This window comes from Pituophis catenifer, unplaced genomic scaffold, assembly GCF_029215685.1.
Source record: "Pituophis catenifer annectens isolate HBS135680 unplaced genomic scaffold, rPitCat1.0.hap2 SCAF_2, whole genome shotgun sequence".
Taxonomy (NCBI): domain Eukaryota; kingdom Metazoa; phylum Chordata; class Lepidosauria; order Squamata; family Colubridae; genus Pituophis; species Pituophis catenifer.
The window spans coordinates 136792163-136805220 of record NW_027256882.1 but is presented as its reverse complement, the minus strand read 5'-3'; the positions used below and the strand labels follow the sequence as shown (position 1 = coordinate 136805220).

The following is a 13058-nucleotide window of genomic DNA, read 5'->3' as shown; positions in this document are numbered from 1 at the left end:
ATGGGTATGTTCATAGAATTCAACAGTCCTTGGTTAAATTCCACCTCGCTCAACAGACTGAGAGATTCAGAACCCATTCATGTAACTAACACTTATGATGAAAAATCAAGAGCTTTTTTGGTGTGATTTTAGATTTTTCACCATTGTGATTTAACCTAAACTTTGAAGAATGTTCCCAAACATTACACCATTCTAATCTACTCCACACATAAAATTATTCAAATGAGAGGCTGCAGTATGATATGGCATAATACAAGCAGGTCTAATCTTGGAACATTCACTGTTTGGATTCAATGTAAGATGTACATTTTACTTCAGAAAAATAATTACATGATGTCCTGGAAAGGACTCCCTTGAAGGGGAGCATATGAAGATCATTCTGTAAGTCTGCTGAGCGGCTCTCTTGTTCCACCAATGCCCTTATTGCCAACTATCCTGTCTAAAGGATCTTTGAAGAGAGATGGAAGAAGGCACATGGCAATCATCACATAATACTCTCCCCAGTAGTGGAAAGGCATTACTACCAATTTCAGGGGTCTATTGAGATTATATTTACTACTGAGATCAGATGAAAAATGTTCATCTAATGATCCAAAATTCATGTTTTAAAATGTCTGCATCACATTCTGATCTAGAATTCTTCATGCTGCTTTTATATGTAAGATTTATTGCTTGCTGAAATACGGTATATTCGAGTTTCTTATCCATTCTATTACGTTGTTATTTGACTAAAGCAATTATTGCCCAACTAAAGCAAACATAAAAGGCTTAGTAAAACAAATAAAATGTCAAAACTTCCTAGGAAGATACCGACAGAAAAATGAAGCGATCAGAAGAAATCTACACTATAGTAAACAAGTTCAGAGAGTTCCAGTTTATTCTAGTAATCTGATTCAGTTTGGGGATGAAGGAAAAAAATTACTATTATTAGTAAAACAAAAAAGTCCCCTGAATTGAGGTTGTACACTCTTCCATGTAGTACAATGGTATATTGACTTGTAACTGTCAAGGCTTTAAAAAAATATCATGTCAAAAACTTATGCATGTGTTTGCACCATTTCTCTGCAAAGCATGTATGATTTTAATCCACAGTATTTGTACACAATTCATTCCTTTAATATGCCAGCTAGGATCACTCAATTTGAACACTCAGCTAGTACGATACGGGTAGTCCTTGCTTAATGATCCCTTGTTTGACGAACTTTCAAAGTTACCACAGCACTGAATGAGATGCCTGGTCCTCGTAGTTGCAGCCGCTGTAGCATCCCTGCAGTCACGTCATGGTGGTTCAGGCATCTGATACCCAGCTCACAATTATGATGGTCGCAGTGTCCCATAGTCCTGTGATCACCATTTGTAACCTTCACTGCCAGATTCTGACAAGTAAAGTCAATGGGGAAGCCGTCAGGCAGTCAAAAAATGGCAATCATGTGACCCTGCAATTAATGGCCATGCAGAATTTGTTAATGACAGCAACCTGAACTGTCACAACTTCTGTCATAAATTGGTGCAGTCACATGATGTCACCCTTTATGACCACATTGTTTGATAGAACTGCCAGTCCCAATTGCTATTATTAAACAAAGACTACCTGTACTAAATTCTTCATATTCAAAGGGCATGAAATACCCCATTGCTGAAATAATATATTCTCTGTGTAAGAACCTTTGCCTCACATTAGCACCTGTAAGCATTTGATTCTCAATAACCTCACTTTTTTCACTTCAGGATACAAACACTATCCTCAGGTATGCAAAACATGAACAGAACAGAATGAAGTTCCATCCACTTTGGAAGCATCAGGAAACACTGCTGAAGACTCTTCCTGCAAAACAGGTATTTGCTAAGTTCCTTTATCCAAAGCTATGGAGATTTGAGCAAAGATGCTTAATATTCTTTCAGGGGTATGCCACATCAGAACCAAAGATGCAACAAACAAGGCTAGGGTGAGCTGGTTAGCTAAAGAATAAGCTAATAGTCACTTCGTTTGCCACTAGCCAGGGCCAACACAAAATAATGATTAGGAAGACTAATCAAAATATTATCACTAACTAGGAAAAAAAATAAAGATATTCACCTTTTTCCAGGAAAGGCGATACTAGGTCAGGAGAGGCTAATTATTGGCTACAGAAAAGAATATAGTAGTAGATAACTAAGTGACTTCCACTATAAGAAGGCAACTAAACTGCAAGATAAGGTCACACAACAGAAGGTCAAAATGACTAACCAGTTTTATTTACAACACCCCTTAAAGACAGACACAATTCAAAGGGGGACATAACAAAGGGAAAGAAACAGCCACCATGCCCTTGCCTACCTATTTTAGGTAGGGTCCCCAACACCAATGCCTGGGCTAGACACAAGCATGGGTACTTCTGCCACTGCTAGTGAACAGCACACACGAAGGCTGTCCCCAGCCCTGCTGGGGCACAGGGGCTGGGCTCTGGGGCTAGCTCAGAAATGCCACCTCCCCCCTGGCTGGGGCTGCTAGTCAAGGTGTAAAAACCACAGAATCTGGTGCATCTTTTCAGCACGTGGTAAGGGAGGCCAGTCAGATTTATCCAGATACAGTTGAATCTCAAAAAGTTTGCACTTGGGAAACTGTCCTGGGCTTGACGCTTCTATTTTTCAGTTCTTCTTCATCATCACTGTACCAACGGGCAGAGCAATACTGTTCCATTCTTCAGACCAAAAGCTCAAGTATTAGCAGTCTAAAATCTCCTGGTTTGTATTGGCAGAATAGACTACATAACCACTGCTACTTCTTTCCCATCAGCCTCTCAGCTTTTCCCTAAGAAGAGCTGGGTTTTGAGAGGACTTTAGGGAGAGTCTAGGTCTGCTGGTTCCCAATGCTTCTGTCTTATTTCACATGTAGACAGACAAGACACATGCCAGCCACTTGGCTATCGTCAGATTAAAATGTCATTTACTAAGGAAAAGGAACTCCTAGGCTCAATTCTAGAATGAAGACAGGCAGCCCAGGCCAGGGAATGCTGAGAAGAAGAGGCAGAAAGCCAATCCTTCCTAGGAAATTCAGAGCCAGCCCCAGGCACAATCCAGACCTAAGGAGGAAACCAACACAAAGTTATCAAATTCATGTACCAGTGGCCACATGCCAGCACTGGGGCTGGGCCAGCCCAAGCCACTTTAGGATTTCTTAGAGTCCTGTGTGTTCCGTCGCTTTAGGTCGCTCAAGTCAACAGGTTTGAACGCTGTCAAAAAAATAAAGGAAAAAAAATTAGGATAAAATTCCAGATTCCCCATGTTATTTTCTTCAACATTCCTAATGACTTTAGCAACAAGAAAATTGCTATGGTAGATTCCACACCATCATCTAATTAATAATACTTTAAATTTTAATTTGGGCTATAGGTAACTGAGACATCTAATTAAAATATTTGTATGCTCCGCTATATGTTCTATTCAGTATAAGAATCCATAGCTATCTTCACAACAATGCAACCAACTATATATCTAAAGAGTTGAAAATTCTATCTAGGAATCATAATCTAAACCATGCAATTAGAAAATCTCTAACATAAAACTGAGCAAGGTTAAATGCAGTGTCTTTCAAATGCATATTTGAATTTATGCAATCATCAAATTCCTAGAGAATTAAAAGCTATTAATCATAAGCAAAAACAAAGAATGTTCAGAGCCAATAAAAGTTTATATATAGAAAAACACCATTCTTGATCCTTTTCCTCTGAATTTCCTAAGTGTGTTCATTTGATCATTACTATAAATAAAATGTTGGACTAGAATCATACTACTGGGATATTAGATAATACTAGTTTGGCCATCAAGTCTAATTTTCTATCAAGTCTACAGGAATTTAAACTAAAACCTCCAAGACAGGTACAGTTATTTGTTCTTGCTTATGATTAATAGCGATTAATTCTAACCTCTATTAATTTGATGGTTGCATAAATTCAAATATGCATTTGAAAGACAATGCATTTAATCTTACTCCCTTTTATGTTAGAGATTTTCTAGTTGCACAGTTTAGATTATAATTCCTAGGTAGAATTTTCTTGACCTAACAAGAGACACTGTGCTATTATAGTGTATATTTTTAAACAGAGTTCTCTCCATTCACCTGGAAACTTTGTGCAGTATTTTGCTCATGGTGTAAAATATTGAAAACCACCACAATATATGAATACAATTTTAATGGAAGATAGCAGGACCTTGTCAAAAGGAAATCTCCAAATTCTTTAAAAAGTATATTTTGTCTAGGGGGCTCACACATTTGCATATAACAGCCTATTTATTGCTAGAAAAAGAAATACCAATATCTTGTATTCAATAAATTGATTTTAAGATCCTAAAGAATGTCCAATTTTTGCATAAGCATATTTGCACAGAAGTGTTCCCCCAAACATAATTTATTTTTAAAAAACACTTCTATTCCACCATTCTATTACTAAGACACCCAACCCAGCAACTAGTAAGACCAGATACTAGATTCTGTAATATGAAACTATGACCAATGACCAGCAACAGACAAATTAATTTCATTGTGAACAATGGTTTTCACCATGTGCCAAAGTCCAAAGTTAAGACAGAAGGAAATGTCAAAGTCTAGGACCGATTATATAAGATATGTTGTTTTATGTAGTCATTTGTTAATGTGCCTCACTACTGATGCTAATGCAATTTCATGGAAGACAAGGGGTTAACTGAAAGTGAAAAAAATAGATGCCAATGTATCATGACTCTGGACTATCTGGACATTTGAAAGACAACTAGAACACACAAAATTAAACCTGGTAAATAGAAGTCAATTAATATGACAAAGTACTGAAAATATACAGAATATTATAAGCAACGAACCTGAAGAACACATTGAAACTTCTGAATTATCTTCAAATGCATACTCACATAAAACAATGTGTAATTTACACTGGATGTCAATGTTTGTCATTGAAAAAGAAAGTATCTGACAGTATGAAACTTACCCTTCAAACTGGGATTTGGTACCTTCTCCACATATTCCTCTACAAGAACCCGTTCACCACCTGCCATTTGACTGCGGAGATCCCGCTCCACAGATTGCCATGCTGCAGAAAAGGAGAATATTAAGATAGGAAAATATTTCATATGCAGACAGGAAGCTCTTTCTGACTGATTCAGCCACCTAAACCCTAACAGTGATTCTATGCTACAAGAAATGTTTAAAAAACAAAGAAAGCATACTGTTTGCAATTAGAGGATCCACTATACAGAACTTACAATGTTGGTCTGTCAATCCCAAACATGTATAAATGTTTTGACTTTTAAAGATTCTCATTTTCAGTAATTTATCTCCACTTACTCATGCCTATGTTTAAAAAAAAACATAGGTATAGGGAAAAATGACACCTATACTTGTTAAATGGTATGTGGTACATAAGTAATATACACGACAGAAGGCGGCATAATATGCCATGATCTAGCGGAAATGCAGGAAATGCTTCCCACTCTGCACCTTCATAGATGAAGCGCACATTCTCCTCATGTGCAGGAGTGAAGATCTCACTGCTGTTGCTTGGGGAGCGAGGACTGCTGTTTCTCTTGCCATTGTAAACTACTCTGGAAACAGGGGAGCTAGAAAAAAAGGAGATAGGCGACAAAATTCTGATCTCTGGCAAAATTTAAAAAGCAGGACATTGTTAACTTCAGCCACTTTTCCCCAAATCTGACTACAATTCTCCTCAGTCCCTATGGCCAATGGTCTGGATTGCTAGGAATTGTAATTCAAGAGTTAGGTTCCAAAAGTTAAGACCACTCAGGTCTTTTCAAAGAAAAAAAATACCAGTATAAGCAACACATTATTTTCTTGACTGTGTCGGTTACATGTCCATTTTCAATGTGCTGTGGGAATACAGGATTTCCAAATCCAAGTTAATAATCAATCCAAGATTCAAACAACTATCCATCATCATCAGATAACTTACACAGAACACCTCTAGCTCAACCATTTGCCCGCCTTCACCAAGAAAGAACAGCTGACCAAAAGTCCTAAAGAAGTCATAATACATTCCACCAACGTATTTGGTACCAGTACAAATTCAATTTTCATCTTTCTCACCTTGTCATGGCTGCCTCTTGCCCAACCCTGGCCCAGGTATTGGAAGGATAGGTTGGTGACACTAAAAAAAAAAAAAAAAGACAAAAGGCTAGAACAAAGGCTGAGCTGACTAAGGATGGTGTCACATTAAGTTACACATGAGGGAGCAAATTACTTTAGTAACTGAGCAGGGATAAAATCCGTGCTCAGCCCTGTCATCCTAAAGCAGGCTGGATTTCAGGAATTGCTTTGCTTTACAGACCAAGAGGACCATTTCAGCCATTGTTTGATCACACTGATAGTATTACACTATCACCCAAACCCCTAATAGTGCAAAGCCCCCAAGACTCTCAGGTCCCCCATAATAATCATCCCAATATGAGAACTCTTCCCATGCAAGAGTTCTGCTGCTCTCTCATCTCTGCATCCTTAGCTTCGCCCACCGGACCCCCAGAGAGAAGATCTAGCCTTGGAAATGGGATGCCAGCCACTGCCCGGAAGGGAAGAGAAAGGAAACTCTGGAGTCCGACTTTCTTCCTCTCCCCGCGCCGCCTACTACGAACTGCCAGCCCGATCTGGAGCTGGCTCGGCGCTAGGCCCACTGACCCACAAGCGAGTACCTGTGCGGGGGTCAGTTCAGCACTGCAGCCGGGTCACCACCGAGGACAAGGCGGCCAGAGCGCCTCCTTTGCCTTTCCCCCCCCCCCTTTTTTTTTTTTTTTGTCTCCACCCTCCCAACTCCTTCTTCACCTGGGCTCGGGGAGATCCCGGCCCTGACTCCGCTCGCTGCTGCCAGGCCCGGGCGGAAGAGAGCGCCTAGGCCGGAGCTGCGCCTGCGCACTGAGGGCGAGTGGGTCCGGAGAGCCCCTGCCCCGCGTAGCCGCGGGAGAGAATTTCCATGGAAACGGAGCGGCGGGGCAGGGCGCGGGGAAGGGTAGCCATGGAAACGGGAGTCCGAGGCAAGCTCCGGGGAAAGAGAGCTGATCTTGAAATGGGGAGTCGTTGGGGAAGGAGGGAGCTCGCGGGGGGGGGGGGGCGGCGCTTTGGCTTAAGTAGCACCCAGAAGGTGCCCAGAGGCAAACCGAGGAGGACGGGCGGGGGTAGGGTTGGGGGGAGCGGGACTTGCACAGACATAAGCCCACAAGGCGGATCAATTCACTAGGGCCATTTGGAATAAGGAAGCCTTCCATGTGTTAAGGTGCCTCATCTTTTCAGCTTGTCCCTAGAGGAGTTTGTGGGTGCAGGGAAGGTGCGATATAAACGTAGTTCGCTGCTGGCTTCGGTTGGATTTCTGGGTAGGCGATCAACCTTAGTGCTGACTAAGGTATCAGGAGGATGAGAAGTGAGTGTCCACATGTATATAACTCTCTCAGCCCAACTCAAGGTTGGTGTTGGGGAAAATAGGAGTCGGGAGTTTTAGGTACGTTAACTGCCTTGAGTTATAATAATAACTTTATTGTCATTGTACCTGTATACACAGTATACCTATACAAAAAAATTCACTTAACACCCAAAGATCAGGTCCAACACACTCATAACAATCCCCAAACACACTCCCACCCAAACATCCACACAGCAGACCAAGTAATACTGTCCAACAGCTCACTGATGGTGGCCCTTTAGTTCATTGTTGAGTGCAATTATAGCTTTGGGATAAAAACTATTCATACATATGTATATGTATGTATGTATGAATAGTTTTTATCCCAGAGCTATAATATATATATATATATATACACACACACACACACACATATATATATATAATAATAGTAGTAATAGTGAGAAAGTTGCTAAAAACAAATTTGAACAGTGGAAATACCATGAAAGTCATCAGTTCCCGGGCCATACCTGCAATATGATACACGACAGGAATTATTTAACTGAACACAAGCCGAATTGGACAGTTTGGACCAAAAAACAAGAAAACGTATGACTATTCGCTATGCGTTAGATTCCTGTAGTGAAATTAATAGATTATACTTGCCCTGCAGAAATGGAGGCAAAGATTTACTTCATGTCAAAGTTGAAGAAAAAATAGTGTGCATTGGCTGATTATATAAAAGGCAGCCAAGAAGAAGCACTGATGTAAGATAAAAATCACAATTTATTAAATATACAGGAAACATAACATGAATATTGAAAAAATGTAATAAAAACCCAAATACAATGCCGGTAAGGAAAAGCATTACATGGCCAATTTGTACAAAAGATTAAAAAAAAGGGGGGATAAAAATAAAATCTGACAATGGCTTACAATTGGAACATTCAAAAAGGGACTGAATGCTTAATTTTGGCTGCTCAAAAGCAGGCTATTTAATGGAATCAAGGCCAGAATTAAAAAAAAAAATCAAATGATTCAAAGTTCAGATGATGCAAAGAAGCAGAAGAAACAGATCATATACTCAACTCATGCAAAAAGATTGCACAAACTGATTAAAAACAGCGATACAACACAGTTGCCAAAATGATTCACTGGAACATCTGTAAAAATTATGTGCCAATAATGAAAAATTGGTGGGAATATATAATTGAAAATATAGTTGAAAATGAGCAAATTAAAATATTTTGGGATTTTCAAATACAAACTAATAAAATCTTGACCTATCAGATTTAACTGATTGAAAAGAAATTGTGCATAATTGATGTGGTAATGCCAGGAGATACTAGAATAGAAGACAAAGAATTGGAGAAAGTCACAAAATATCAAAATCTGAAAATCAAAATTGAAAGATGGCATAAATCAGCCATGGTAGTCCCATGGGTTGGTGCCGTAGCAAAAAGGTGTGGGCAACACTTTAAAAATCTGCATATTGACAAATTTTCCATTTGTCAGTTATAAAAAGCCACACTGCTTGGATCTGCACATATAATTATGACATCCTAGGTTCTTCAGAAGAACTCAATGAGAATGAAGGTCAATACCAATTTAAGACCTGGCAGCTGGGATTTTACTAATTGGAGATCACGAGGTATCAAAAACTGAAAATTGAGTTGAAAAATTATGACATAAACTGGCCATGGTGATCCCAGTCATTATCGGTGGGTGCCATACCAAAAAGGCTTGGACAACACTTAGAAAATCTGCATATTGACAGAATTTCCATCTATCGATTACAAAAGGCCATTTTGCTTGGATCTGCTCATATAATGTGCCAATTTGTTACAACATCCTAGGTTCTTGGAAATAACTCTGTGAATGAAAGTCAACACCAGCCAAAGAACATCAGCTAAAGAACCAGCTGTGGTGTCACAAATTGAAGATCACAAAGTATTAAGATCTGAAAATCAAGATCAAGAGATTATGGCATAAATATAGTGATCCCAATGGATATCGGCACATGGGGTACCATACCAAATCTTGGATGACACTTAGAAAATCTGCGCATTGAAAAAATTTCCATCTGTCAATTGCAAAAGGCCACACTGGATCCTCACATATACCGTATTTTCTGGCATATAAGACGACTTTTTAACACATGAAAATCTTCTCAAAAGTCGGGGGTTGTCTTATACGCCAGGTGTTGTTCTTCTGTAACCAGGCAGACCAGCCCGAAAGGCTGTAACGAGCCTTAAATGGCTCTGACGAGCCAAGCTCTGACCATCCCAGCTGAGTTGCCTGCTAATCAGGCAACTCAGCTTGGATCGCCAGAGCCATTTAAAAAAGTTTTTTCTTTTAAATGGCTCTGACTGACTGCTAATCGGGAGCAAAAATCCCCCCCCCTTCCAGCTTGCTTACTTTAGCTGCTAGTCGCAACACTTGCCTTGCTTCGCTTGCCTGCAATCAATTGCATCAGCAAGCAACTGAATCTCCCTGCCTGCAATCAAGCAGGCAGGGAGTTGTGGACTTCAACTCCCAGAATTCCTCAGCCAGCAAAGCAAAGCTGGCTGAGAAATTCTGGGAGTTGAAGTCTACAAGGCTTAAAGTTGCCAAGGTTGGAGACCCCTGTTCTATTGGCTAAGTTTTTTTCCCCTTTGGGAGCTTTAAAAAAAATAGTTGTGTTTTTTTTTTAGTTGTTCTTTTTTTAGACCTAGCCATTTAAAGTTTAGGAAGTTTAGGAAGTTTTAAATTTTATATAAATTTGCTTTTATATAAAAATTAAAATAAAATAAAATAATATTTGTGCAGCTTTCTGAGATTTTGTGTGTTACTGTAGTGTTTCACTCTAACTACACAAACACTCAAAATCTCACAAAGCTGTATGTGGAATTTTGTGTGTGTAAAGTGTGAAAGTTGGTTTTTGGGACTTTTGGTGGCTGTGTGAGGTTCCTGCTTGTTGAAGGGGCCATTTTGGGTCTAGCACAGCTGCTTTTACATTGTGGGTGAGCCAGTTGTGTTGTGTTGTGTGTGTGTATTTTTATTTATTTTATTTTATTTTATTTTTATTTGGTATGAGTTGGAAGAGGGGTAGTCTTATACGGCGAGTATAGCCCAAACCCTATATTTTAACAGGAAAAGTCAGGGGTCGTCTTATACGCCCAGTCATCTTATACGCCAGAAAATACGGTACTCATCGATACATTACAGCATCCTAGGTTTGGGGAAACTTCTATGTGCGTGAAGACCAATATCAGCTAAAAAACTGGCAGCTGTGACTTTATTTTGTGAATCGGTTATAATTATAATATTTGAATATCATTGGCATTGACAAAATCATCATCAGTCAACTACAAAAGGCAGCTTTACTTGAACAACTTGCATCCTGCAACAATACCTTTAACACCATCAACAACACTATCTACCTATTCCAGATCCTTGGGAAGGATTGCTAGGTAGGTAAACTGCCAAATCCAGTCTGAATACTTGGCTGACTGTGGGACCAATCATAATATAATAGGAAGGAACATCCTCCACCAGGAATTTAGGCTGTAATGTCCCACTGAATGCAGTACATAAGTTTAATTTTCACTCATGATTCTGTATAGTATTTTGGGACTGACTAGAAGGGATTTACAGGGGGGGAAATTAAAAACCTGTCATTGAGAATTTAGTTAATTATTTTGAAGCTCTTCAGACTTCATTACAGAAAAGTTGTGATCACTTCAAGCAACATGCCACACTATAACCTAATGCTTATATTCATAAGCAAGGCTAGACAAGTACTTGTGATAATGTTCAACATTGATATCAATTACAACCTACCTAAGGTGAGGGTGGGTGGGTGCTTGTTTTTGCTTAATTTTCTATTTTTCTTAGGAGCAGCAAATATAAGTACAGGTAGTTCTCGATTTACAACCACAACTGAGCCCAAAATTTTTGTTGTTAAGTGAGAAATTTAATAAGTGAGTTTTGTTCCATTTTACCATCTTTCTTGCCTCAGTTGTTAAGTAAATCACTGTAGTTGATAAGTTAGTAACCCGGTTGTTAATTGAGTCTGGTTTCCCCATTGACTTTGCTTGTCAAAAGGTTGCAAAAGGTGATCACATGACCTTGGGACACAGCAACAGTCATAAATACAAACCAGTTGCCCAGCATTTGAATTTTGATCACATGACCATGGGGATGCTGCAAAGGTTGTAATTAAAAAATGGTCATAAGTCACTTTTTTCAGCGCCGTAGTAACTTTGAACAGATACTAAATGAATTGTTGTAAATCGAGGACTACCTGTATAGGACATACAAGCTTCACCTTGGAGAATTCTACTTTCATAAGCTTACTAAGCTTATTTTCATTTATCAAAATCATTGTTTAAAATTGCTTCTAAATAAACAAACAATCTGAAGATAGAAAATGTACTCATTATGTTTAGATAGCTAATTGCTCTAAGTTTTGTCAAAACATGCTGACTTATGTGACACAAATGAATTTCACAATGAGGCAAACTGCCCAATTATAAACTAATAGTTTTTACCACACAATATGTGTGTTTTGAGGGAGACCCAGCCACAAAATTGTTTTCCAAGATAGGTCATGTCTAATTTCATCTAATATCTAATTTTTTCTGGGCCTAATTCTGGACTGAATCATTACCAAGCTAAAACAAATTATTTGGAAAAAAATAATATATAACATGCCCTCTTATCCATAACAAGTGTATTTGCAGAATCAACATTTCAGCATCTGAAATCTATCAGAACTAAGAAGCCCAATAACAGCATATTCTTGGGCACTGTGTATCATAGGAAAAACATAGGAATAATTTGAATTACCACACCTGACCCCTGTATGGGATTTTACATAACTTTCGCACACACACATGGGTGGGTTGTAAGAATTTCTCTATTTGACATAGTGTGGCGTTCTCAGTTACACTGATCATCAAAACACAGGCACTGTATGTCCAGTTTTATCCTATTTGGGACTCTTCAGAGATGGGCAGCTATATATTTTTCTATGGGCTTCAAACGCTCTTATTGAGAATTGAACTCAGACCTTTACGCAAGATGATATTGCATATACAATGCATTAGCTTTAAGAGTAATCCAAGTCCTGATGCTCAGTAGTTGCAGGAAGGAATATATAAAATCTATTAGAATGGTATAAACTACCCACCTTCTCTTAAACTGTTACATTACATCATGACCCCTGCATACAGGTTTTACGTATCTTCTTGCATTATTTATCCTCCTCCTATTGAAAAGGTAACCTCTTATAGCATATTATATATTGTTAATGCTAGAAAAATATCCAAGTAGCATAATTTCAATGAAGTTTAGTTAACTGGATGCAATGTAAAAATGCTTTTTTCAGATAGTACAGCTAGGTTCAGAGGTTTAACTATAGTAGAATGCATACAATTCAAGCTTGGATGAAGTTTCATTTTCATTTTTGTTTTGTTTTTTAGACAATCCATGTTGCTTCGGACACTGGAATTTGCTTATTCCAAATCCAAATGCTCTTCTCCCCATGTGGATTTTGATTCTACGAGAAGAGTTTTATTGCATCATAACCAAAACCAAATGATTCAACAAAAGCTTGGCTACCATTAATGTAAGAAGAGAAGGAAGAAACATACCCCAAGATTTGGGAATTCCTTTATTGAAAAAATAAAAAGCTGTTTTGGA

The 13058-nt window shown here is 38.7% G+C and overlaps 1 protein-coding gene across 4 annotated transcripts; it reads right to left on the bottom strand.

The window, feature by feature from the left end:
- Window positions 1–904: 904 nt before the first annotated feature.
- On the bottom strand, window positions 905–6983 carry MCRIP1 (MAPK regulated corepressor interacting protein 1). 4 transcript variants are annotated; one of them, XM_070937652.1, is made up of 6 exons: window positions 6673–6785; window positions 6074–6134; window positions 5471–5589; window positions 4962–5063; window positions 3103–3212; window positions 905–1436 (listed from the first exon to the last, which is right to left on the bottom strand). In XM_070937652.1, exons 2-5 carry the CDS (start codon window positions 6079–6081, stop codon window positions 3148–3150), a joined length of 294 nt encoding a protein of 97 aa, XP_070793753.1. In that variant the 5' UTR covers window positions 6082–6134; window positions 6673–6785; the 3' UTR covers window positions 905–1436; window positions 3103–3147. The 4 variants fall into 4 exon arrangements, with proteins under 4 accessions (XP_070793753.1, XP_070793754.1, XP_070793751.1 ...); XM_070937653.1 differs by having other exon boundaries at window positions 905–1376; XM_070937650.1 differs by lacking the exons at window positions 905–1436; window positions 6673–6785 and adding an exon at window positions 6803–6983 and having other exon boundaries at window positions 2214–3212.
- Between the last annotated feature and the right edge of the window lie 6075 nt (window positions 6984–13058).

Excerpts from the sequence above, each read along its gene's own strand:
- MCRIP1 (XM_070937650.1), bottom strand. Across the intron at positions 5,064-5,470 it reads TGTGCGCTTCATCTATGAAG|CATGGCAATCTGTGGAGCGG; the intron begins GTGCAGAGTGGG and ends CCTTTTCTGCAG. Across the intron at positions 3,213-4,961 it reads ACCAAATCCCAGTTTGAAGG|CGTTCAAACCTGTTGACTTG; the intron begins GTAAGTTTCATA and ends TTTTTTTGACAG.